This window comes from Lutra lutra, chromosome 1 (assembly GCF_902655055.1).
Source record: "Lutra lutra chromosome 1, mLutLut1.2, whole genome shotgun sequence".
NCBI lineage: Eukaryota > Metazoa > Chordata > Mammalia > Carnivora > Mustelidae > Lutra > Lutra lutra.
In genome coordinates, this window is record NC_062278.1 from 197,145,436 (window position 1) to 197,173,419 (window position 27,984).

The following is a 27,984-nucleotide window of genomic DNA, read 5'->3' on the forward strand; positions in this document are numbered from 1 at the left end:
GACAAGCATATACCTATTCTGTGATCTAAAAAAAAACAATAAAAATGTACAGAAAAAAGGAGACAAAAAGAGCAGATACATTTAACCTCCACATAAGAATGGGAGGGAGGGGGAATATGTTTTAGAGAAACTACATCCTCAGCTCCAACCCCCACCCCATCCAGGCTTGCAAGCACAGGCCAGGAAACTGCCTAGTTCCCTAAGGAGAAGGCCGATGGCTCCCTAAGAGTGGACTGCCAGCGGCCATCGGGTTTCTGGCCAGAGGCCAGCTCCACGGGGTAGCCTGGAACTGTTTACTCACACTCGCCCTGTGGTTTCAGGGCCAGTCCTGTTTGCTTTTGCTCCCTGGGTCAGGGTGTACTATTATTCAACAAACACTAATTCTGCGGGAGAACTGGAGAGGTCTGATGCTGCAGCCAGGGCAGGGGAGTTGCTGGAGCAGCACCCCGAGGACCTGGCTTGCTTCTGCACAGCTCTTCACAGTGTGGGGTGTCACCTGCCTGCAGGGAGGGTGTCCCAGGCTTCAACCACTGCCAGTGACTCCTGAAGCTCCCCGCCCATCACTAAAACATGGCACCACTCTGGGCAGAAAGGAAAACCAGCAATCAGATGATTGGCATGCTCCCAAGAGCAAACCAGAGCACTCTGAATCCTTTCAGAGGAAAAAGGCCTTGAGAAATTCCTCTTTCCAAAGCCCAAGAAGGTTAGTTCTGCTCAGTCTAGTCACTGTGCTTCTTGTTTGTCACTCAGCAACCTGAACTACAGCAGAGCAAAGGTCTAGGAGATGCAAAAATGAGGCACAGAGAGGTAAGCTCGTCTCACCCCAGACTCCCTTCCAGGTGAGTTGTTAACCTTGGAGCATCAGTGTTCTCATCTGTGGAATGGGGTGCCTGCACCACCAGGTCTTCCCTAGATGTTCCCAAAGAAAAGACTCCCAAGACATCATTTTCCCTAAGATTTGCTCAAGGGTGGAATTACTTTTCTACAAGATTTTTTCGCCTATCAAATACTAATCCAGGGGTGCCTGGGTGGCTCAGTGGGTTAAAGCCTATACCTTCAGCTCAGGTCATGATCCCAGGCTCCTGGGACGGAGCCCCACAGCTGGCTCTCTGCTCAGCGTGGAGCCTGCTTCCTCTTCTCTCTCTGCCTGCCTCTCTGCCTACTTGTGATCCCTGTCTGTCAAATAAATAAATAAAATCTTAAAAAAAAAATACTAATCCAGCAAAGCAAGGAATCTATCCTACCAGTCAGAGGCAGTGAACAAACAGAAGCCACATGTATGTGATTTTTCACTCAGTGGTTCTGATGACTGTTACACAATTCTTACTTTTTAAAAAAAAAATATTTCATTTACTTATTTGACAGAGATCACAAGTAGGCAGAGAGGCAGGCAGAGAGAGAGAAAGGGAAGCAGGCTCCCCGCTGAGCAGAGAGCCCAATATGGGGCTCGATCCCAGGACCCTGAGATCATGACCTGAGCCAAAGCAGGGGCCTAACCCACTGAGCCACGCAGGCGCCCCTACACAATTCTTACTGTTGACAGTACACAAAGGTGCTATGTGGGAGGCTGGGATTCCTGTATCCAACCCTACAGAGGCCTGCCTCTTCAGGCGCTAGACCCCTGCTGCGAGTCAGCATAGCCTTTCCCCAGATGGGGCCGGACAAAGCAGATGAGTTAGGTGGTAACTGCTAGGGCTGCGGGGTTCACACTGAATCACTTTCTGATTCTAAGCAGACCTCCAGGTCAGAGGCTTCAACAAGCTTTTCCAAAATTTAGTAAACTTGTTTTCATTGATTTTACTTTTATAGTTACCTCTCCTTTATGGCCAGTGATAGTGGCTTTCTATTGACGATTATGTTCTATAGTTTCCTTTTGAGATAAAGGAATACAAAAATGCATAAAGAAAAAATATTCAGAAAATAAGTCTGGCAGAAATCATGATGGTTAAAAGGAAGGAGGAAGGAATGGAGGAAGAAAAAAGAAAACAGAAGAGAAAAGAAGGGAAGGGAAGGAAAGAAAAAGGAAAGAAAAGGAAGAAAAAGGAGGGAGAAATCATGATGGTAATGCAAGAAAGCCAAAGAGCCTGAAGGTTGGTCTGATAGAGGACTATGGTCATAAATAGGATTGTGGCCATTTTATAAGGATTATAATTTTATGTGTACACTGCTGTGGGAACACAAGAGAAGAAATGACTAATTCCATATGGGGGATTTGAAGAGGATTCTTTTTTTTTTTTTTTTAAGCTTGATTTATTTATTTTAGAGAGAGAGAAAGAGCGTGAGGGGCAGGGCAGCAGGAGGGGGAGAAAGAAAATCCTCAAGTGTTCTCCCCACTGGGCAAAGGTTTGATCCCACAACTGCGTGATCATGACCTGAGCAGAAATCAAGAGCCAGCTGCTCAGTCAACGAGCCACCCGGGTACTTCTACACAGGAGATGCATGTGAATTGGTTCCTGAACTACATGAAAAAAATGAGTGGTTAAGTGGAGGGGAGAGCAAGGGCCAAGGTATGGGGGTGTGAAGGAGAGAAGCCCCATCAGCAGCAGGGGGGGCAGCAGACGTGATGTGAAAACTCTTTGAAGGGCAGGATTCAAACCATCATATGTAAAGGGGAGTTCAAGTTCATGTAGACTCAGCAAGACAATAAATGGGTTTCATCTCAAGGACCAAAGGGCAGCCTAGGGCACCACATTAAAAAGGATTCCAGGGCACCTGGGTGGCTCAGTTGGTTAGGCAACTGCCTTCAGGTCAGGTCATGATCCCAGAGTCCTGGGATCAAGTCCCACATCCGGCTCCCTGCTCGGCGGGGAGTCTGCTTCTCCCTCTGACCTTCTCCCCTTTCATGTTCTCTCTCACTGTCTCTCTCTCAAATAAATAAATTACATTTTTTTTTTAATTAAAAAAAAAAAAAAGAAAGAAAGAAAGAAAGAAAGAAAGACAAGGATTCCAATGCCCAGTCTGGGCTCAAGGGAAAAAAACACCAAGACCCCTTAGTGATGTCTGCCACGGAGAGAGACAAGTTCAGAAAAGCTGACGGGTATCAGCTATTTATAAACCCTGATTCTTGATCAACCCTCACAGTTCTCAGACCAGAACAGTGAGGCCCAAAGGAAGAGCTCATGAAGAGCACAGATGAAAACCGGGTCTGCAGATTCCGAGTTCTTCCCATTCTCTGCTCCAGGATCCCCTTTCACCTGAGTCAGAGCACTTAAGGCCATGGATTCATTACAAAGAAAAGCAAATTTGCTCTAAGTCTTGAGTCAATTCATCAAGAGGCTTACATTTATGGGCCCAAAACAATTAAGCTTTGTGGAGTAAGGGCCCTGGTGAGATCACCAGCAGGAAAGCATGGTCTCATCTGAAAGTGCATCTTTATAGAAAGTCAATCAGTAAAAAGCTTTCCTATGTTGCCGCCCCAGGCCCAGTTATGTTGTGCTGGGCCAGACTTCACGCGTGGTCGGCTCATCTGTCCAGTAAATAGGGGGCATCTCCTCTAGTGGGGGCTGTGAGGAGGGGCCACTCTGACTGTCCAATGAGGAATTCTTGAAGCTTCCACCTTCCTCCTAGCAGAACCTTCCAATCTGGAATAACACTCGAAATGACAGAGGCTGCTGGTTTGTCTGAAGTCCAAGCCCCATAACCACAATCTTTTTTTAGTTTTTAATTGGGGAGAGTCACTGCGGCTGAGCTACATTTTCCTCTCCTTCAACATGGACCCTGGAAGGCCATCAAACCCCCTATTCTGCACACATTCATTCTTTCTTTCAACCCTTCCTCCTAGAAAGGGGATTGGGTGCCTCTCCCTGTCTCTAAGCTGCCATTTTGCATCCCCTCTGGATGGGGATCCAAGCCTGCAAGACTGAGGGACCGAGGGAAGTTACCTGGTATTTTACCATGGAAATTACACCACTTCAATTTGAAGTCAGATTTTATTTTATATCCAAGTTTAACTAACAGCTTTTAATTATATAGACAGCTTTTAAGAACCCTCAAGCATGCTACAATTTACGGGTTGATTTTATTTTGCTTTTTTCTGTTTGATCTGCCCTGATGGGAAGAGGTAATCCCACTTCAAGGTGGGGAAGGAGGTGATAACCTAAGTCACAGGCTATGTAATACTATAGCCAGTGGCACCAGACTTTCATAAAACGAAGGGGGTTTCTCAAGACCCAACAGCAACCTAGGATAGCAGTGGTCGGGTGTGAGATGCCTCCCCGAGATCCACTCTTCCAGCCTCTTCCGTGTTCTGGGCTGCTGAGCAGAGAGGGGAGGTAGGACAGGTGATCTAGGTGAGCCACTCCCAACAGCCAAACACCCTAAGCAGTGACCGGTAGAGGAGAGGACAGGTGATCCAGGCTGGGCTGACCCCCGCGAATCCCAGGGCCTGACTTCTTCCTCAGATAGGGGCAGTGTGGGCATGGCTGTGTAGCCCAGAACTACGCCAGCCTATCGGTGAGCAGAGACAACAGAAAACAGAATCGTAGAGAAACAGATCCAGGACTCTGACCACCTCGAAACCTCTAGGTCAAAAGGCACCTGCAGCCTGCCTCAGGCCTGGACTTTGTAGCTGCTGGAGCCAGTGAACTTCCTGTCTGGAGAAGCCAGGATTAGTGGGGTCTCCTATGACGTGGAGCCATATGCAGCCTAACTGATCCGTTTCCTCTCAGAGTCTGTCTCTTCTGCTTCCTGGCCATGCAGCCAATCACTAAAGCTCTCAGTGCCTCAGTCTCCCCACCTGCAACACCTCAGTAATACCTACTTCCCAGGACCACTAAATTAAGTGAGGTACCTGACATAAGGCACCAACGTGGCGCGGTCCTGGCACACGGCTGATGGCAGCCCACACCCCCATCCCTGAACGATGGCCCATGAGAGACACTGTTCCCAAGAAGCATCCAGCACTCTACCAGTCAGCCACGGTGTTAGCACTGCGGGGTTCCTCCTAGAAGCAAACCAGTTAGTTACAACAGCTGATGACGGTAGGAACGAACACTGGCGTAGAGGACAGAGAAATACAAACTGGCCAGAGCCACAGCTGCTTTCACCAACCTGCTTAAAGAACCCCGTCTTTAAAAAAATGCCGCCTCGGGACGCCTGGGTGGCTCAGTTGGTTAAGCAGCTGCCTTCGGCTCAGGTCATGATCCCAGCGTCCTGGGATCGAGTCCCATATCGGGCTCCTTGCTCGGAGGGAGCCTGCTTCTCCCTCTGCTTCTGCCTGCCATTCTGTCTGCCTGTGCTTGCTCTCTCTCCCTCTCTCTCTCTGACAAATAAATAAATAAAATCTTAAAAAAAAAAAATGCCGCCTCTTACAGCTAGGATGTGTGAGAACTGTAATTCAAATACACTGTTGGTCAAAATGGAAAAGTTTGGCAGTTTCTGAAAAAGTTAAATACAGGGGCGCCTGGCTGGCTCCATCAGCTAAGCATCTGACTCTTGATTTCGGCTCAGGTCATGATCTCAAGGTCGTGAGATCGAGCCCTTTCCTGTGTTGGGCTCTGTGTTCAGCGGGGAATCTGCTTCCCTCCCTCTCTCCCTCTGCCCCTCCCCCTGCACTCTCTCTCTCTCTTTCAAATAAACAAATTTTTTAAATAAATTAAATATACACCTACTATATGATCCTACCATTCACTCAGGAAAAAAAAAAAAAGAAAAATGTATGTCTACACAGAGACTTGTACAATGTTCGTAACAGCTTTATCTGGAAAACAACCCAAATGTCATCGACAGAAGAATGTATAAACAAATTATGGTACATCTATACAATGAAATATTGCTCAGTAATCAGAAGGAGCAAACTGCTGATACATGCAAAAACAAGAAGAATGACAGGCAAAGCATGAAAGGAGACAGACAAGAAAGAGTACACGCTGTAGAATTCCATTTACATGAAGTTCTGCCGCATGGGAACTGAACTACAGCAGCAGAAAGGGAATCAATGATTACTCAGGGACTAGAGGGGCAGGAAGGATGGGAGGGAGGAATCTCAGAGAGGCTCAAGGAAACTTTTGGGTCTGAACAGGTAGATCGCTCTCTTGGTTATGATAATGGTTTCCCAATGTGTGTTTGTAAGTGGGATGTATGTGAGCATATCTCAAAACTTAGCAAATTGTAAACTCTTTAAAAATTATTCCAAGGGCACCTGGGAGGCTCAGCTGTTAAGCATCTGCCTTTGGCTCAGGTCATGTTCCCAGGGACCTGAAATTGAGTCCCACATCTGGCTCCCTGCTTAGCAGGAAGCCTGCTTCTCCCTCTCCCACTCCCCCCGCTTGTGTTCCCTCTCTTCCTGTCTCTCTCTGTTAAATAAATAAAATCTTAAATAAATGAATGAGGGGAGCCTGGGTGGCTCAGTGGGTTAAGCTTCTGCCTTCAGCGCAGGTCATAATCTCAGGGTCCTGGGATGGAGCCCTGCTCTCTGCTCAGCGGAGAGTCTGCTTCCTCCTCCCCCTCTGCCTGCCTCTCTGCCTACTTGTGATCGATCTCTGTCAAATAAAAAATAATAATAATAAAATAAAATCTTTTTAAAAAAATGAATGAATGAATGAATGAATGTCATTCCAAGACAGACTCAGTAAGACTCCTCCTTCAGAGCAAAACTGGGAAAACACGGCACATGAGTGAGGTTTAGAACTTGAGATTTTACCTAGCTGACCCAAGGAGTCCCTCCTACCTTTTCTAAAACACTTGTATATATTGTGAGAGGATCATCAGAGGAAATCTAGCTAACATCTATTGCCATACATGGTGTCAATTTTTTTTCTTGTGGTAACTTTTAAGATCTACTCTCTAAGCAACTTTCAAATGGGCAATACAGCAGCATTAACCATAGTCACGATGCTGTCCATTATACCCCAGGACTACTGATTAAATATCTGGAATTCTGTTTCAGGTATAAAACCTTTGGATCCTCTTCCCCCATTCCACCCACCTCCCAGCCCCTACTTCTACACCAATCTATTATCTTTAAGATTCAACATATAAATGAGATCAGACAGTATTTATCTGACTTATGTCATGTAGCACAATGCCCCCAAAGTCCCATCTGTGCTCTCACAAATAACAAGATTTCCTTCTTGTTAATGAATTATGCACAAATACACACACACACACACACACACACACACACACACACACATACACAATCTCTATCCATTCATCCATCAATAGACACTTAGGTTGTTTCAATATCTTGGCTATTTGTTGGAGGTGCATGTATCTTGTTTGAGTTAGTGCTTTCTTTTGCTTTGGATAAATACCCAGAAGTGAAATTGCAGCATCGTATGGCAATTCTATTTTTAACTTTTTTAGGAACCTCCATACTGTTTTCCACAGTGGCTGCACCATTTACAGTCCTACCAACAGCTCACGAGGGCTGCCTCTTCTCCACATCCTTGCCAACATTCATTATTTCTTATCTTTTTGATATTAGCCATTGTAATGGATATAGGGTGATATCACCTTGACTTTTGATTTGCATTTCCTTGATGATGAGTGATGTTTGAGCCCATTTTCCTGGACTTGGCCATTTGCAGAAAAAAATGTCTTAAAATCCTCTGCCCATTTTTTTTTTTCCCCTCTGCCCATTTTTTAAGCAGACTGTTTGGACTTTTGCTACTGAGTTGCAGGAGTTATTTATATATTTTGGATATTAACCTCTTATCAGATACATGATTTGCAAGTATCTTTTCCCATTCAGTGGATGATTTTTTTCATTTTGTTGATGGTTTCCTTTGCTGTGCAGAAGCTTTTAGTTTAATGAAGTCCTACTTAATTTTTGTTTCTGTTGCCTTCTAACACTACACTTTTATTTTTTTTATTTTTTAAAGATTTTATTTATTTATTTGACAGACAGATCATCACATGTAGGCAGAGAAGCAGGCAGAGAGAGAGAGGAGGAAGCAGGTTCCCTGCCGAGCAGAGAGCCCAATGCGGGGCTCAATCCCAAGACCCTGAGATCATGACCTGAGTGCAAGGCAGAGGCTTCAACCCACCGAGCCACCCAGGCACCCCAACAGTACACTTTTAAATGTGTCCTTTGTTGTATGTCAGTTATACCCCAAAAGAGCCATTTTTTTAAAAATTTAGTGCTTCTGAGCTCCTATGTTCAGGAGCCTGGGAAACCGAGACACGAACCACCATACGACGAAACAGACAGACTTGATTCTGGCCATAATGGGAAGGTGTTCTTAAAATGCAATTCCGTTAACACTCATTCCACTGTGAACCATCACTATCAGGGACTTTCACCCACTTTTAAGGACAATGCAAATATTTCAGCAGTCCCCTGAGGTATCTCCTTGAGAAATATCTCCTTCCCTTAGACAAAAAGCCATTGACTGGAAGTACCCAGAGGCAAATGCCTGAAGCTCCTCTCCCTCTGCCTTTGAGAACCCAAGCCTGCCATGCTCACAAGCAACATGACTGCCTTACATTCTAATGTTATTAGCTCAGGAGTTTCAACACATACTTGGGGTGTGGGAGGGAGAAACCCTCTAAGAGTGAATGTCTTTTGTCTTAGTATCATCTTGACAGGGGCGCCTGAGTGGCTCAGTCCTTAAGCGTCTGCCTTCGGCTCAGGTCATGATCTCAGGGTCCTAGGACTGAGCCCCACATCAGGCTCCCTTCTAGTCGAGGAGCCTGCTTCTCCCTCTCTCTCTGATGCTTCCCCTGCTTGTGCTCTCAGTCTCTCTCTGTCAACTGAATGAATAAATCTTTTTTTTTTAAGATTTTATTTATTTATTTGAGAGAGAGAGAGAGAAAGCGAGAAAGGGAACACAAGCAGCGAGAGTGTGAGAGGGAGAAGCAGGCTTCCTGCTGAGCAGGAAGCCCAATGCGGACCTTGATCCCAGGACCCTGGGATTTACAACTGAGCCACCCAGTTGCCCCTAATAATATCTTTTAAAAAAATATATATCATCCTGACATCTTGAGGATGATCTGTTTCCTTTCTTACAAGCTGGGGGCAAGCTTGTCTTTCAAACAAACAAACAAAATAATAAAAGGATACTTTTATCCCCTTCCCTTGGTCAAGTTCATTAATGCACTGTACCAGCATTAAAATGAGATACTTTCTGTAAGGGTCATATTTCCAACAAATACATACAAGGAAAGGGGGACAGAAGGAACAATATAATAGAAGCACCATGCAACCAACAGAACAAGTAATATGTCACAAAATATTGAGAGACCTTGCACCCCCCTTCACTGGCTGTACCCCCCATACCGCCTATAGGCAACCACAATCCAAAGTTTGGGAATTGTCATTGCAGTGAACATATGTGTATTTCTATTACATATGTAAAACTTTATATATAAACAGTATTACAGCATAGGTATCTTTCTGCAATTTGCTTTTTCAGCTCACAGTTTGCAAAACTGACCAGGGTGGTATGCTTGGTGATTCCACCGTTGCCTACGTCCATCTTCTTTCCTGGCCTACTTCTGATTTCAGCCACAGTAACGGCCAGCAGTTCTGCGCCAGCTCAAACCATTCTCTGGGGACCACCTACAGACCCCGGCACACATCTTTTCTTTTCCATTTTGCCCCAGCAGAGCCAGCAGGCATGGGCATCCAGCCTGGAAGTTTGAAGAACGAATGCCTCCCTCAATGGGGAGCAGGAGCCCATGAATCTCCAGCTTCCCGTCCTTCTCCAGGCAGACAGGTCCTGAGGCATTCTGTATGTACGCTCCCCAGGAGGCTCCAGCAGAACTGTCCACAGCAGTGACCTCGATAACTCACCCTACTCCTGGTTTTTCTCCTCCTTCCCTGTATCACTGTATCACTCCCTGTTCCTCTTTCCTGCTTCCCAGGATCACCTCCCCAGAAAAAGGCATCTCCACCTGGATGCAGGTCCTCAGGTCCAGCCCAGTCTCAGGAGAACACAAACTGAGCAGAGTTCCGGTTACTCATTATTGCTCTGTATATTCCATTTTTATTGGCCCAATTTGTTTTCAAAGACTCTGCCCTTTAGGATGGAGTGTTACAAGAAATCAAGCTTAAGCGACACTCGATAGCAGAGAAATTATCATCACAGGAAGGAATACCAAACTTCACGCAGTCTGGCTCCTGAGCGGTTTATACTGTGCTGTGTACACACGTGCAGACAAAACTGAAAGGGAGGTTAGCAACTACTTCGTTATCTCCAGACAGTCAGATTGGAAGCAAAGTTTCCTCTTTTATTATTTTTATGCAACTGTCCCATTTCTATGTAAAAACATGTATCGCTCCTAAGGAGGAAAAAACAATAAAGTCTATACAGATTATCCACAGTTGACACCAGTAGGATTCCTACAATGAATGACTCAGCCTAGAGGAGGAGGTCTCATGGCCAAAGGAAGCAGAGAAGGATCCTGGGGCCAGAAGAGGGCATGTGAGGCCCCTGGGTACAGAAGAGAGGGGCTGAGGAGGTAGAGAGATGGGCAAAGAACAACAGGTGCCCCCAGCATCCAGCCCCCTCTGCCCTTCCTAGAAGGGTCCTGAGAGGATTCTAGAGCCTCCTGTCCCCAGCACAGCCCCAGTCCTCCAGAGAAAAGACTCCACCTCCAGCTCTGGAGAAGACCTCACTGGTCTGAGGGTAATTGATCTCCCTTACCCGGTACTGGTTCAGAAATCACCATGTGGTCCAATCTGGGCCAATAAAATATAAGAAGAAGTCTGTTGACAGCTTCTGAAAAAGCTGTTCTTGGCCCATAAGGAACTGCCAGGAACTCTTATCTCTGCCTCACGGGAAATCTCTGCTACAGGAAACCACAGGGGAATGAATCAGCCTCAGGCCTATGGAAACCAAGAGAGCAGAGACCAAGAGAACCTGGATCCTTGATGACAGAGCTGCTGGGACCCACAAACCCATCACCCATTCTGTGCTTGCTGACAGGAGCCAACAAATTTCCTTGTATGCAAGCCAGTGTGGGGTCCCACTCCTGCAGCTGAAAGGATTCTCATTATCCCACCTGCCCCTTTGAAGCCTCTTCTGGCTATCCATCTCATCCTCATTTAACCCATACCCGGTGTCGTAGGTGTCAGATCCCTTCTGAATGTCCTGATGCCAATCAGCAGAATCTAACCAAACCCCAAACCTGACATCCCCCTTCATCTCACTCACTACCAGCCTAGAGTAGTAAACACCTGAGCCTTTCAATCAGGGAAGTGTGGGATTACCTGTTAGGGCTTCCAAAATACTTCCCATGTGGCAAGTACTTTACAAAATTTAGCTCATTAAATCTTCACACCCACTCTTTCAGGCAGAAACTATGATTATCCCCAGTTTACAGGTGAGAACACTGGGCTCTAATGCTCCAGGGAAATCCTGTAACTCAATCCTAGGTCACACAGTAAGTCCCAGATTCAACCCCAGAGCTGCCTGACACCCCTGTCCTCATTTTCTTTTTAAGGATTTTATTTATTTATTTATTTATTTGAGAGAGAAAGAGTGCATGGGGAAAGGCAGAGAGGGAGAAGCAGATGCCCCGCTGAGCAGGGAGCCGGAGGTGGGGCTCAATCCCAGGACCCTGGGTTCAGGACCCAAGCCAAAGGCAGACGCTTAACCGACTGAGCCACCCATATGCCCTGTAGTCCTCATTTTAAACCACAACTTCCCACCTCCCAGAAACCCAAGAGAAGCAGCTGTTGCCCTTGGCTGGCAGATGGACAGAAAAATCAGATTCAGCCTCAACTCCACTACCTCAAAAAATACCATTCATTCCTGGACACTAGCCAAAGGCATTTTAAAGGTCCAATCATGGGATATATCTTGTTTGCAGAAACTACAGGACATGCTCATCTGAGGGGGGAAAAATCATGTCGTAAAAAGCGTTATCAGGACATCTTGTTTTTAGCTATTTACAGTGGACATGGGACTCCAAAAGAGCTCAAAACTCAAATCAGGCTTTAGGGATCTAAGGTAGGTTACCACCCTATAAAGGGTTAGGATGGATCATTCTCTTGGGGTGCCTGGGTGTTTCTCTAGAATCATTCTGGACTGAAGTGGGTTTATCATCCATTCAAAAAAAAAAAAATTCAAATTTAAAGAATCACTTTCTTTTTAGAAATCATTTTCTGAACTCTTATTTATAAAAGACCCCTACATGCAGGACAGAGCTCAGTTCCACGATTTTCTTACTGTAAGGTCTGTGGCCTGCCCTGCTCTTCATTAACTTTGTTAACCTACTCCTGTGGCACCCCCCCTGACACACACTTAGACCCTCAGTGAGCCCCCTGAGGCAGGTGACAAGGCCCCAGTCCCCTCTGTCCTCCTGGCCACTAGCCCAGCTCCTGGCACGGATCCTGGCACACAACGAACCCTCTAGAAGTATTTATCGAAAAAAGCATCTAGCCATGAAGACTTGGAGCTATCGGTGACCCTCTATCAGTCCCCGTCCATCACTGAGACAACATTCCTCTCTTTCCAATTCTCTATCAGTCCTTCTGGCTAGGTCAGGGAGAAAAGCTTAGTGTGGTGCTAAGTTTCTCTAAACACCTATGGCTCCCTGGCTAATTTTCCTTTCTAACCAAAAGAGTAGGCCTCCCGCCTAAGAACAGGCATCGACGCTAGCTAGAATTTAATGACGCCGCTTTGGGTTTATCTATGGTTTACCCTGATTTACGTAGTGACACTGCTTTTCTGTTATGACAGTGACACAAGTCTCCTTTTCTTTTTTTTTTTTTAAAGATTTTATTTATTTATTTGTCAGAGAGAGAGGAGAGAGAGCAAGCACAGGCAGACAGAATGGCAGGCAGAGGCAGAGGGAGAAGCAGGCTCCCTGCCAAGCAAGGAGCCCGACGCGGGACTCGATCCCAGGACGCCAGGATCATGACCCGAGCCGAAGGCAGCCGCTCAACCAACTGAGCCACCCAGGCATCCCACAAGTCTCCTTTTCAAACACATTTGTTTTAAAAGTGAGTCAACCACAGCAGGGAGAAATGTTAGGGCAAAAACAAAACAGAGGCAGCCACGGGATTTGGCAAAATTAATAACATAAGGGACTCCTTTATGAATGAAGTTTGGGAAACACAGACCTGGTCCAGTTCTCCCCTTTGACAGACAGGGAAACCGGCTGAGAGAGGGAGGCAGGGCCTCTCCTCGGGGGCCCCAGGGATGCTGGAGACAGGCCCAGGTCTTGCCAAATCCAGCTCGCTCTGGGCCTTTCCCAGGACCAAAAAGCGGTGAACACCTGCTGATCGTACTGATAACGCCTGATGGTCAGCTTCCGCTGCCGGCAGAACAAAAGCCATTGTGCAAGTGGTTAAATTTTTGCCCTGTCATATGGAAACAGTGCCCAGGCTGACTAATTTCTTCCCATCATTAAAACGCGAAGATCCGCATTAGTCACCACTCAAGCATCACCCCCATAAATGCTACCTCTGGGAAAGGTGTTGGGTGTTCCCTGCCCAGGAGAGAGAGACAACCTAAAAATGACACGCCCCTCAAAGGGATGCAGCACTGGAAATCTGGCCCAACCAGGGAAGCAGTGGGCAGCCTCGTACCCAAGGAGCGACAGAAGGAACCAGGTAGTTCGTTACACGAGACACACACAGATCCCGTCTGCCTGGCAAGGCTCAGACCAGTGAACCCCTGAAAAGAACTGGGAATGATGCTTTCCACCCCCTTCCATCCCTGCACAACCTCCCACATCCTTCTAGACGTGGGAGCCACAGAACCTGCTGTTGTCCATCTCCTCCAGTCACCCAACAACCCTGACGCTGTTTGTACAGGGTGTGACCCCAGGATTCCAGTTTCCAAGCACTACTGTAAAAATATTGTCACTAGCTCCATGGCATGGGTTTGGGCTGTGCTGGGTTTAAGACCACACCCAGGGCGGCAGAAATCTTGGCATCAAGCCCCACCATGATCCCAGGTATCAAAGCGCCAGGACTAGAAGGGAGAGCAAACAGTGCCCAGGGCCAAGGCAGAGCCAGGCCTGGCTGGAGGAGGGCAGTTGGTGCACGCCCCTTTGTTCCAGATGGGAAACACACAAGGCAGTGAGCACGGTCTCATCTCCAGCGTGGCTGCTCCCTCTTCATCCTTCTCAGCTGAGCCCTGAAAAGGGTAAGTGGGAGGTGCAGGACTTTCTAGTAATAATGCTCATGCCAGCATCGCGAGGGCAGCAGCTGTCAATGGTCACTGCCCATGACCAGGAGTGATGCTAATGGCTTTAGATGCACATTTTCTTGATACCTTAGAACTCAGTAAGGCAGAGCATTTTATTTTATTTTAAAGATTTTATTTACTTATTTGATACAGAGAGAGTGAGCACAGGCAGGGGGAGCAGGCGAGGGGGACAATCCCAGGACCTTCCCGATCACCACCTGAGCCAAAGGCAGGTGCTTAACCAACTAAGCCACCCAGGCGTCCCCAAGACAAAGCACTTCATTATCATATTCTGCATATGGAAGACAGGCTCCTAGAGGTCAAACACCTTCCTGGAGTCAGCCAGCTCTCGAAGGTCAGAGCCAAGACTCAGACCCACCCCAAGTGCATCACTGGGATGGTGTCACAGCCACTTTCATAAGAGCCAAACCAGGAAAGAAACAGGGAGTGAATCTAAGAGACAAGGATTAAAGAAAAAGAAAAAAAAAAAAAAAAGGGCAAAAATGCTAGTTAAAACAACAGATCCATTAGCCAAACAGGACAAAAGGGAAAGTGGGGGAAGATGTTAAGAATAGTTGGCACCCATTTTCTATCCTTAAGGAAAGCTTGGCTGGATGATCAGGAAGTGTCTCTAGCCCATGGTTCCTGCCAGCAGCTACTCAAAACCCCAGGTCACCTCTTCTAAAAGCAGCTCACTAGGTATGAGGTACCCTGGACTCATTTCTGGGAGTATTCCCACCTACCTCTCCCCTTCCAAGATAATCAGGTCACTTCTTCCTCCCGTCCGAGGAGGCCACCACAGGTCAAGGAAGGAGGAGGGGGAAAGGGGAGAAGGAGGGGAAAGACCACCATTCAGGCGGCCCGTATTATCTGCCACGTGCTTTGTAAGGACTGTATCGTTTACTCTTCAACAACGCCAACAGTCGGGGCACTACGACAGCCTGGAACACTGAACCTCAGAGAGGTCCAGCAACTTCCCCTGAGTCTCCCAGGCAGTCAGCGGCAGGGGCTAACTGACCGACCCACAGTTGTGACCACACTCAGGAACCTAGTTCAGTTTGCATCTGGAAGTGGTTTCCTTCCCTCTCCTTGGCTTCAAACATGGGTAAAACAGATGACTCCATGGACCAGGTGTCCTGAGGGAAATGTTTCAGAAACACCAATACCATGAAAACCTTAGGGCTGCATAAAATCCTCAGACTTCTAAAAGCTCCCAGATGGGTAAGGGTGAACCAAGCTGCCAACGACACTCTGTTAGGCTCATGTGGGAGACACTGAAATTGCTAATGGAGTCGAGCAACTAAAAAGTCGATGAATTTCCACGCTGGGCTTCACCATGAGACAAGGGCATAATAGTTACCAAACATAATAACTATTATTAAGAGACCTTGGCAATCCCAATAAAAGTTGGTCCTAAAAACTTTTAAGAGAGAGAAAACAGCTGGAACACCCCCACTCTGTGGTTGACCATAACATATTTCAAGACCAAGGGAGACTCGAAAACTATGAGCCTCAACCAAGACCACCAATTTTAATGCTGGCCCCAGTTCTGCAGTAACTCAACGATGAAGCTTGTTCCAACAATCAGTATGATCAAATGATTTCACAAAACATTTCCAGTCCAGTCTCTTTTCTCCGGAGACAATGCAATCTCCTTTCCGCATTCTGATCAAAAAGCAGCTGTTCACACAAAACTCCCAAAGTAGAAAAAGATTTGTTAAGATTCTCCATAGGCGATTTTTTTTCCTTTGTATTTCTCTACGTTCTTGCAATTTTCTTCTAAGAACTACAAATGCAACTTCTTAATATTAAAAAAATACTTAAAGGGAATTCTGAAGGCCATGCTGATGGCTCTCCTTTGAGGAAAGGGTTTGACTCATAGTCAATACTCAGTGGCTGATCTGGGATGTACCTCAGTTTCCTCATCTGTATAATGGGGATTATAACAATAACTACATCCCAGGGTTGCAATTAGGCTTTACTTAGCTATTAGTGAAAAGCATCCTTCACAATTTTCTGGTACAAGTAGGTGTTCAACATATATTCACTATTATTAGTGAAACTGTGATTATAGTGACTCTCAGTGGATCCCATTTATATTCATTTTCTGCAATTCACATGGCCACTTGGAAAAGGCTTTATTCTCTAACAGTTGAAGCAAATCACCAATGTTCAGAGAACGACAACAAAGTGCTGAATTCTTTACATTCAGCATCACTGTCCCCCAAATGGGGGTGTTCTACTGGGACCCCAGACCCAGAGGTCCACTACACAAAATTCCTCTTCCAATATGGGCTACAAATGATCCTATTTTGCATTTCTGAAAGCAAATATATTGCAGACCAATGAATGCATCAGACTTATTATTCAACCCATCTATGTTGGAGGCTGTGTATTCATTCAATAACTTCTTATATTCCTACTAGGTGCCAAGCCCCGAGCCCCAGAGATGAACCAGAGATTCAACACCTGCCCCTAGAGCAGAGGGGATCCAGTGGGAGAGCGAGAAACAGGCAGGTCAAGAGACCTACAGAGCTCAGGAAGTGATGACATGAGACAGCACAAGGCAGGAGGAGAGCTGCGAGTGTCCCTCCAACCTCAGGTATGACCGCCCATGGTGTCAAACAAGTGTGCCAAGAAGAAGGGACAGGAGAGGTCATTATGGTGATGAGAGATGCATGCCCAACAGGAAGCGTAATGTGACAACTGGATCATTTCCTGTAAAGGACGCGGGCACAGGAGAGGCATTCCCCAAGCGCCCGCTAGCCTCTTCAGTGCCGAGAAGGAATGTGACAAGCCACCATACAAGTGCTTGCCAGCCAAGATCCCTATGGCTCCTGCTCTTGGCACACTTTCTGGGTTCTGCCCCAAGACCCCTGGACGGCTGCAAGCTCCTCTGAGAGGCCCCCAGGCACCCCAGGAGCACACGCTTGGTCTTCCAGCCTCTGCCTCTTCTGACAAGGAATCTTATAAACAGAACCCAGGACTCTGCTCAATTACTACACGGCCAAGTCACAGAGGCCGTTCAGGCCTGAGCCCAAAGACACCAGCACTTGTGGTCCCCTGGAGGGTGGTGCCTAGTCCCCCCACCACCATCTCTGGCCTGCTTTCCCCCACTGAGGGAACAAATCACTTTGTTCTTGCGAGGAAGCAGCCCAGGCCCAGCCATGCTCCCCCCAGATTGGAGAAGGCTAAATAATTCTTGTTTTCCTGGAATATCTGAGATATCACTTCAGGGAGGTACAGGGAAATCGGGGTGATTCACACAAGCAGCGCAGCACCAGCATGATAAGAACTTGATTGTTTTCTTGGAGGCAGCAGGGGAGATGGAGGAATCTGATTTTAGCCACCGAGAATCTTTTCAGACCCTAGCCTCCACGGGAGGCCCGCCCAGGGGAGGCCCGCCTCTGCCTCGCTCAGCAGCACGAGGCGGCGGAGAGTAACACCATTCTTGTTTGTAGATGGAAAGCTGACTGCTGCTTGCTTTTTTTTTCATCTTAAAATCTGAATTTTTAAAAAAAATCTGAATTTATGGGCCGCAGCAAATTTACATATGCTGGCCACAAATGCCCACCCATTTCCCTATAGCTCAAAAGCCCAAATTCCACACTGTGTTCTCACTATATCTAAACGGAAATTCCAGGGAAGTCGTCTGGCATGGCAGAAGCTGACCAGCCTTATGAAAATACCCAGAAAGGTGACCCATTTAGTCAAAAGAGCTTTCAGATCTCTGTGAGAAAAGGAATTCACGCTAGCATAAAGGGCCTTCAGAGAGGGAGCGCAGGGGTGTTGTATAAACGCCCAGACCTTTGCAACTAACCAGCCCAGCGGTTTCTGGGGAGGCTGAGCACTGAGTGGGCCCCCTACCCCGCAGAGCAGCTTCCTCTCTCTGGAGGGCTGCAGGAGATGCCCTTGGGGACACCAAGTTCAGCTCCAGAGCAGCTCGCCAGAGCTACGTGCCCCTGCTAGGGGCCCTTCACAAGGCTCCCCAGGAAGAGCCGGGGGCTGCTGGCTTGGAGTGGGAAGTGGGCAGCGGCTTGTGCCAGAGCAGCCAGACTGATGAAAGCCAACGCTCCCGCCAAGAGAGAGAGGCTCTGGTCAGCAGCAAACACAACCCCACACACCCTACCGCCTGTTAATCTTTAAAGGTAGGAGAAGGAGAGGATGGGGCTTGGGGTCCTTTCTGAGAGCAACCCAACAGGGACTGTGACAGAGGATCTCCCGGCTCAGCTATGTCTCCACCCCATGGGGTGGGCACCGCAAGCCCCCCAGCTGCAACAAGGGCACCTCCTCCTCACCCATGGCTTCTAGGCCCCACCAAGAAAGCCCTGCCTGGCCACCCAAAGCAGCCTTCAGCTGCTCCCCCCTGTCTGAACCCTGCCCAAATAAAGGCAGGGGAAGAACTAGAGTTCCTCCAGAACTGAAGAGGAGGCCCCAGTTAAAGTTCAACAATGCTGGGCGAGGCAAGGCAAATGGGCCCCCCAAATTTTTGTTTTATAGAAGAACATTTCAATTGCACATTCATCAAGGTCAAGTGAGTCAAGCTGCAAGCAACACAGAAATGAGCAGAACGAAAGCTGCAGAAAATCTCTCATGACAGTGTATCTATTTTACTTTTTCTCTTTCACTTTTAAGTGTGAAAACAAACTTTTGAGATTAAAAAAAGAAAATACTCAATAGTTTGATGCAGGCAAGCACTGTGCCTGGCATGTGCAGAGAGGCTGATTTGGGCCTCAATTTCTCACCTGCAAAATGGAAATGAATACAAAGCCACTTTGCGCACTCCACGATGAGGATGAGAGCAATAAAGGTAAGGCACTCGGGACCATGCTTAGTGGATAGCAAGCACAGGAATGCGGTAGACATTCTGCTCTAGGATACCTGTGTGCATCTAACATTCAGTACACCAATGTCTCATCAGCATGGATCCTTGGAAAAGCCTAGGAACATGCAGGAGGAGGACAAGTGTTCTCCCTACCAAGCCATCTCTCCAGGCCAGGTTGTGATGATGATGGAAAGGAGGAAGTCAGATGCTCTGTCAAAATAATTCCGACCTAAAACCAGTCTCGGCTAAGTGAAAAACCAAACTGCTTCTTTGCTTCTAGTACAAGAAAATCTTAACAGAGGACATTCTACTGCACAGCAACTGGTCAAAGGGGGATCCGGGAAGTTAAAAGTTCTTTGCTGTGTTTTGTAACCAGACAATGAGTGTAAGTAAAAGCCCAGGAAATTTTTTTTAGAACTGAACAGCTTGCAGAAGAGTTACAGCAACCATCTACAATGTTTCAAACGACTGTATTTAAGGCAAGTGCTATAAGGCTCTCAGAGGAAAGGCAGCACTGGAGGTATAGCTCAGTATGATTTTGAAAAAGAGAAATCATGATACTAAGTCAGTAGAATTAAAATACCCAATAGTAAAAAACAACAACAACAATAACAACAACAAAACCAATAGTTCCATCCTTCATACTGTGTATAACTTCTCTCAGGTACTGCTTTATCATTTTGGTATAAAGAGCCATTTGGTTTTCTAATCATCTTTCCCAAAAAACTCTCTCCCTAGAACATGGACTCAATTTTCCAAGAAAAGCAAGCAAGGCACTTAAAAGCTGCAAGGCCACTTTCCAAGCCCCCGCAGAGGGAAAGTGCTGTTGTTCATTACACAGTAACCTGAGCCAATCTGGTGATTACTGAGCATGTTTAATGGATAACTAGATTTACACCAGTAATGTAAGGTGGCTTCTCGTAGACTATCATGAAAGGCAATTTTCATCATTGTAAGAGCAGGAAATAGCACGCATTTAGACTGAAATGGCTCATTCCATTGCGTTTATTCATTTGGTTCAACTTGTTGGGGGGAGCGGACAGAATTAGAGATCTACCTCCTTCACTGAGGACAACTAAAGATCAAAACTAAATGCAGAATAGCAACAGGAAGGGGGTAGGAGAGATGAAATGCAGAAAAAGGTCCTCGGGGGCCTCCACAAAGGCACACAAGAATATCCATTAGAACACAAGAAAACTAAGCTTTACTAATATTTAATATACAGGCTGACAGTAAGATATGTATATAGCTTGTGAATTTGCATATATGAGAGAGGGACACATTAAAATTGTTTGACTGATAGGAATGACTGCAGTCACAGTCAAGAAAGCCCCAGAGTGGGGCACCGGGGTGGCTCAGTGGGTTAAAGCCTCTGCCTTCAGCTCAGGTCATGATCCCAGGGTCCTGGAATCGAGCCCCACATCAGGCTCTCTGCTCCGCAGGAAGAAAGAAAGCAAGCAAGCAAGCAAGCAAGCAAGCCCCAGATGAGATGATCTATTTCAGCTGGGTTCACCTACCCCACACCAAGTACCCTCAAGGAAGATGCCTGGATGGCAGCCTCCAGCCTCAGAAGACCCTTTGTGAGACAGCCCCTGCCTACCTCTGTGCCACCCACTCCTCTGACCTCCAGCTGGCAAAGCCTTCTGCTGTGCCTCACTGTCTGTTCACCGGCCTAATTCTACTCAGGCTTTAGGTCCCAGCTTAACAGTCCCTCCCTCCAGGGAGTCCTCCACACCACCTACCCCAGCCTCAGGGAAGGCACTCCTCCCCAGAAAACCCCCACCCAGAAAGCCTGCCATCTTGATCCTCAAACCCACAGCATGGCAGGCATCAGACAGTAGCAACTGGGAGTCGGCTGGAAGTACAAGAATTTCAGCCTTCACACCTGACCTGCTCAGTCACACCAACATTTTTAACAAAGTCGCCAGGAGATCTGTGTGTGCTTGAAGGTTTGAGGAGCACACTCCCAGGTTACTCTCTCCTCTGCACCAAGCAGTGTATGAGGCAAGCTCAGGGCCTGACTCTCATTATTGCTGTGGCCCTAGCACCGGGCCCGGCTCACAGATGGTCTCTCCTATATTCACCGGAATGAGGAAAGGAAGAAAAGATCTTAGGAGGTGTCTTTGACAGAGGTTCCAAGCTTGGGGCGGGGGGGAATGACTACCTAACACACCAGATGACAGCAGTAGTACAGGCCAGAGAGTAGATGGAAAACGAGACAAAGTCCCAGACCTGGGTTCAGAAGCAATTGATAGTAATAATGATAATGCCAGCATTGTGCTATGAACATATACTGGCCTCAGCAACTAAGACAGGAATTATTATTCTGCATTTTACAGATGGGGGACACTGAGGCTCACAAAGGTGAAGACAGTGGGCCAGAGCTGCACAGCTGTTAGGGAGAGAGTGGGGCTTAGCATGCTGGCCGCCTAGCCTCAAGCCTATATCCTCAACCATCCACCTGGACCTAGTTTAACCAAGTATGTGCTGACTGGGAGGCCATTTATAGAGAAAGCAGGGTGACGTGGTACCCTGGCCACGAAGCCACGGCCAGCACGACTCAAGGCTCTGAGCCTGGGCTTCTACTGCCCAATGACCAGGGCAGCTGTCCTCAACTACCCTGTGCACTCACCTCACCACACAGAACCCAGGATCCGGATAAAGAGGGGAGGGGAAGGGCCCAGGAGACCAAAATTTGGTTCCAAATCAAAGCCCTCCTTGAGCACAGACTCTCCAAGAATGAAGGCAGCTGCTGACTGGCACGAGGGCTCAGCCGCCGCAGAGCCCAACTGCCATCTGGAAGTGATTTGGCCCAGAGATTCCTGAACAGGGTGGAAGGCTGGAATGACCAGCCACCCGGTGCTGCGGTCCAGGTCTCAGAAACAAAGCCGGCATGAATGGGCCCCGGAGGCAGCTGTAACCTAACGAGGGGTCCTCCCCTTCCAAGGAGGCCAGTCCACAGCCCTATTACAGCAAAGCAGCAGCAACACGAGCCAACCAAGCTGGTCTCCCCAGTGCAGCACTGATCTTAAACGTCGTTTCAGTGTGCAAACCCTCCAGCAGAGACTTTTGAGAATACTGGTGGATGGTACTGTATTTAGTGAATAATCACACAGCACTCACTTATGTGCCATAAACTTTTCCAAACATTTTTAAGAATATTAACTTGTTGGGGCATCTGGGTGACTCAGTGGGTTAAGCCTCTGCCTTTGGCTCGGGTCATGATCTCAGGATCCTGGGATCGAGCCCTGCATCCGGCTCTCTGCTTAGCAGAGAGCCTGCTTCCTCCTCTCTCTCTGCCTGCTTCTCTGCCTACCTGTGATATCTGTCTGTCAAATAAAAAAAAAAAAAGGATATTAACTTGTTTGCTTTTTATAACAACCTATGAAAGGAGGTAGTTATCACCTCCATTTTAGTGATAAGGAAACCAAGGCGCAGAAGTTTCTTAATGGCTACTTAGTGCCAAGTGGAATTTGAACCAAGAATCTTTGCTCTGAACTACTACAAGAGCTTCCTCTCATTCTGTTACTTTGTTGCGAATGGTCCAGACCTTGTTAATTCTGACCAGCATGCTACTTTGCTACTTTAAAACATTCTCTGCTACCTAGACACACTGGAATTTGCTAGGTAGTTCAGGAAAGAACAGGATTTAGGATTACTGTATTTGTATGTTATTGGGGGGGGGGGGACAACAGGAAGGAAAAGGGGCTGAGTGCCGTGGTGACCCACCACCCTGGAAACCCTGCCCAGTGACCCAAGGTCTTGGGAACACACACCCGCCTGCTCTGAGGCACTGGCCTGGCACAGGCACCTTAAGTAAACATTAGGGTCAGACCGCATCCTCCGAGAAGGAAAGAATTCCTTTTTCTAAAGGATCAAACCAAAACATACCACCCAAACTTCTAGGCAGAATTGATTGTCATTCTTGGGCTAGGAGACCCCTTTTTCTCCAAGTTGGCCAAGCTGCCCAGTGTCAAAAAGGTTTTTGGAAAAACAAGTAAATAAAACTGCCAGCTCCTGGCAGGCAACTAGGATTAAAAATGTTGAGGCCTCACTATGAACTGCCCGAGACAGAACAAGAAACTGAACAAACTCTTCAGCTCTTGGATACAGCCTAGAATGGGCCCACCTTACAACAACTCACAAAGAGGAATCCACAGCCAGAACTGTCTTCCAGTGAATTCTAGGCAGAAAAGCAAGTCCTCTGGCAGCTTCTGATCATCTCCTGTCTCCAAGCTGGGCGCCTGACACAACTCCTAAGATTCCAGCAATGTACATGGGTGGAAGCTAGCAAAGGCCACAAAACCCTGTATTCATTCAAAGATACCTTCCCAGATTATGGAATAAAACACCATGCATTAAGTAATAGGAATACCACATCCCACACCCTCCCCCCCAAAAAATCAGTTCAGTGAACACAGGGCAGCCACCCCCTCAACAAGTTCACTATGAAGATGCAAAGTGATTCTGCTCAGGTCCTGACGTAACACTCACCTCAGGGGACCCTCATCCTGCCACTCACCCAAAGTCTTTTTTTTTTTTTTTTAAAGATTTTATTTATTTATTTGACAGAGAGAGATCACAAGTAGATGGAGAGGCAGGCAGAGAGAGAGAGAGAGGGAAGCAGGCCTCTCGCTGAGCAGAGAGCCCGATGCGGGACTCGATCCCAGGACCCTGAGATCATGACCCGAGCCGAAGGCAGCGGCTCAACCCACTGAGCCACCCAGGCGCCCTCACCCAAAGTCTTGAGATCCATGCTTTGCTCAAGACCAGAGGCTCAAAGTGTGGGCATCCAGCTGCCCCACCCCAACATCCCAGACTTGCAAAACTGGTGTTAACAGGGGCTCTCTGGTTAGGGGAGAGGGGCTGTGTTGTACTCAGAACACTGAAGAGCCGGTCAGTTAAGGGTCAATTTCACAAAGGGACAGGCCCCACCTCCAGTCACCACTTACAAGCTGGGTGACCTCTGCAAGTTACTTCACTCCTGTTTCCTCACCTAAAATGGACATCAGTAACACTAACAACCACCACAGAATAACAACAACCATTTTCTAGGCACCTGGGCAGAACTAGGGCAAGCCCTTTACCCTCCCCGTGATTTGCTAAGGCAGATCGCTATGCAGACAAGGAAACCAAATCTGGAGGACTCAAGGTGGTGATCAACGGGATGATGACCAGAACACACTCAACACCTAACTGCAGCCCGCGTCTTCGTCAGCACAATGCAACACAGCATAAGCCGTGGTACTCAGAACTGAAGTCTGAGCTGGATGTGACTCGTTATCTCAAGGGCAGTAGGGCCGGTCCCCAGAACAGCCCCAGGCGCAGGGGGAAGAGGCCTCAGGCCTCACCCCCACGGGAGTTCTGGCCCTTGGCAAGTCTCCCTCCAGGCTCTAGAGGCTGGAAAACCGGTTTACGGTGAGATCCTTCCAAAGAGCAACAAGGCAGTTATGATAGGAGTCATAACTGTGGCCACACTCTTTGACCCTGGAATGCCACTTGGGGGAATATCATCCAAGAAATCAGTGAAAAGGAGAAAATAAAATAAAACAATACAGCCCGTGGTGGGAAGCGGTCCACAGCAAGAAGCTGCCAACAGCCCACGGCCCACAACCAGAGAAGAGGAGGCTAGCCCTGGAATGTCAGGACAATGGAAGATACTATGTCCTGGGCGAGTTCAGGAATGACAATCACGAGGGTTGAGTAGGAAAACGGGACCAGACAAAGTCTAGAATGAGACCCCCAAGCTCAGGGCACGGAGGACAAACCACGCTGCGAGCAGCTGCAGCCTCTGTAAACAGTTGGTAAATCAGGCAGTGCAGGATTTTGAGGCTGTGGTTTAATTTTTTGGTTTGTTTTGTTTTTTTAAGGAGAATTTCATGTCATGTTTGGATACTCCCGGTTTACTTTAAATTTCTTTGTTCACTTAATTAAATAAATGCACATTTTTAAAACAAAGACGAAGTGAGCCCAGTTGAGCTCAGCCAGGCCTTCAGATCCCTCAGTAGCAAAACTGGTTTCTGAAAAAGGAAAAATCCCAGGATGATTCTAGGGTGTTCCTTTCCCAGTGGTAGGAGATGGCCCCCAAAAGAAGAGGCAAGCATGTTACACAGCTCTGCAGAGAAGCCACACACACCCTCCACCACCGCCACACCCCCCCATGGGGTACTGACTGGGCGGTGACAGCTGCCTGGTCCCAGGAAACAGGAAGCAGACCTACCTGTCAGGACAGGTATGGGGGAGGGAAAGGACAGAGGAGATTCAGCCTAGAGGGAACCCCTTTTACTCTGGAGAAAGTCCCAGCAGCCACACCCACCGCCCTTTCTTCCTAGCACAGAAGTCACCATAAGGCCTGGTTTTCTCAGGAAGGGACCCCAGACCCAGGCCTGCTTCAGCTCCTCCAGCAAGACGCTCCTCTGGCAGCACACACACACACACACACACACACACAGTGTAGGTGCACACACCTTCTCTACACACCCATGCCGTGTACACACATGTTCTACACATACGCTGTGTATCCATACATACTCTGCACACATACAAGTGCACACACCCACCCACCCACACTGTACACCTCTAGCCCCTACAGTCACAGCCCATACCCTCAGTAGCCTTGTGACCTTCCTGGAAGCTTTCAATTAGCCCAGGTCACAGTGGAGACCTGACCCTCATGCTCTCCCAGGTCTGCAGAGAGGAACCCCACACCAACTCCCCCGCTCCTCGCAGGAAGACCCTGTGTGGGGAAGGCAAGGAGAGGAAGACAAAATCTCCATTCATTGTACCCACTTCCTTCAATTCTCAGCTAGACCCTTCCTACTTCCATGACCTGGGGCACCTCCATTAACCCTCTGGACCCCCTTGCCTATAAAAGAGGTCTAAGGACACCCCAACGCACAGGATGTGTAAGGACAGAAACTGGAAGGCTGTTAGCACACAGCACCCACTAGTTTAGGCTCCCTACAAAACAGCACTTACTATACCACCATGTCCCTGAGTGATCACTTCTGCTTCAGAGCTGGCTCACCCCGAGGTACCCCGCCAGAGCTGAGCTGGGAGCAGAGGGAGCGAGGAGGACACACCCCCGCGGCTCCCCTTCCCACCTCGGAGCCCACACCCGAGTCGGAGACGCCCCACCTGGGCGACGAGACCCCAGGCTCGGAGACCTGTCCCTCACCAGGTCTCCCACGGGGCATCCGAGCCAACGCCCGTTGGTCAGCCGCTGGGCGCATCGCCCTGGGCGCAGCGGGGCGAGCGCTTCGGGGAGCATCTGACCAGGAACCCCACTTCTACGGACCGCACACCAAAGGTTTCCAGCTCCCCGCAGGGACGCCCCGGGTGCGGCGAAATGCTACAGCTCCACCACCCCCCGTGCAGCTCTAACCCAAGCCCAGGACCCACAGCCCCCCAAGAAGGCATGGCGAGGGGCAAGGCGGGGAGCTATCATATGAAACACTAGCCCAGAGAAAAGGACCGGAAAGAGGGCCTAGGTCTCCCGCATCCCCATGCCCTGGAGGACAACGCCCCCCGCCTCAGCGCCCACACCCTGCCCGCAGCTCCTGGACGCGGTAGGGGTGCTCGGCAGGGGGCCCTAGCCTTCCTCCCCACCCCACCCCCGCCCCACGCGCGGAGACCGGAGGGTACACCGCGGCTCCTGGCCAAGCCAGGGCACTCACCGATGGACACGAGCTTGATGCTCTCACGGTCCAGAAACTCGAGCGCCACGGACACATTCTCCAGCTGCATCTGGCGGAAGGTGGGCCGCTGGTGGTACTTGCGGTACATGCGCTTCTGGCTGAGCACCTCGAGCAGCGCGATGAGCCGCAATCCATCGCTCAGGTCGGTCTGCAGGTTCCCAATGCGTTTGTTCACGCACTTGAGGTGCTCGTTGCACCAACGCGTGAAGGTGTTCTGCTGGATCTTCTTCCACGGCGCGTCCTCCGCCAGGTCCTTCTCGGTTACCGGCATCCTGGCGGCGGGGAGTGCGCAATGCACAGCTACTGGCAGGGACTGGCGTAGGGAGGCCCAAGGGCCCGGGGAACGAGAACCAAAGCGGAGCGGGAGCGGGGCTCGAACTCGCTGCTACTGGAGCCACGGCCAGGACTACTCTGCCGCCGCCTGCCCCTGGCCGCGCGAGGCGTCTGGACCGGCGCCTGCGCACTGAGCCGACCCGCCCTAGAGGCCCCGCCCAGTCCCTGCCCTTCCGCGGGAGTTCCCGGGCCACGCTCGCCCCCTACGGTCGTAAACGTGCACTGCACCCGCGGCCTCCAAGGCGTCCCGGGACCCCGTGCTCTGTGCTCGCCACCTAAGCAAAAGGAAGGCAGTGGGGAGACTTTGGTTTAAGGAAAAGGTCATGCATCCGGTCCCGGAATAGGGGACGTGCAGGAGTAGGACCGGATGGACGGGGGCGGTGGCGGCGTGGGTCATGGGGCTGGGGAGGGAGCGGGGGAGTACTTGATCCACCTATAGGTTCAATGAGGGTTTTTATGGAGCTTCTGCTGTGTGCCAGACACGGTGTTCAGCACAGGAGGACATCATGAAGGAATGGACGTTTTACTCTTCATATTAATTAAACTCATCTGAATTACAAGATTATCATTTGAAGCATTTATTGAGTGCCTACTGTGTGCGAGGGCCTCTTAGCACCTGAGAACTAATATAAATAAGACAAACTTATTCCTAGACCTTGAGGAATTGCTAGAGTAATGTGAGAGAAAAATACAAATCAGTATCATAAACAGCTTAGTAATAGTAACAGAAACGAAGAACAGGGGCACCTGGCTGGCTTCAGCCAATAGAACACGCGACTCTTGATCTCGGGGTTGTGAGTTGGAGCCCCACATGGGGTGTATAGATTACTTAAAAATAAAATCTTTAAAAAACCAAAACAATAATTTGTACAGTGTATATCAGTCTCCCAATGCTGCTGTAACAAATTGCCAAAACTTTGCCTTTAAAAAAAATCACAAATTTATTATCTCACCGCACTGCAGCTTAGATGTCCCTCATGGTTTCACTGAGCTAAACTCAAGGTGTTGGCAGGATGCATTCCTTTCTGCTGGCTCTAGGGAAGAA

At 48.5% G+C, this 27,984-nt stretch overlaps 1 protein-coding gene across 3 annotated transcripts in view; it reads right to left on the reverse strand.

Moving 5' to 3' along the window:
• Nucleotides 1-27,045, reverse strand: part of FLNB (filamin B) — a 145,194-nt gene extending 118,149 nt beyond the window's left edge. For all 3 annotated transcript variants that reach the window (XM_047691063.1, XM_047691055.1, XM_047691047.1), the window contains exon 1: nucleotides 26,586-27,045. In XM_047691063.1, coding sequence (XP_047547019.1) covers nucleotides 26,586-26,877 — 292 coding nt within the window. In that variant the 5' untranslated portion in view covers nucleotides 26,878-27,045. The remainder of the gene's footprint in view (nucleotides 1-26,585) is intronic.
• Nucleotides 27,046-27,984: the final 939 nt, after the last annotated feature.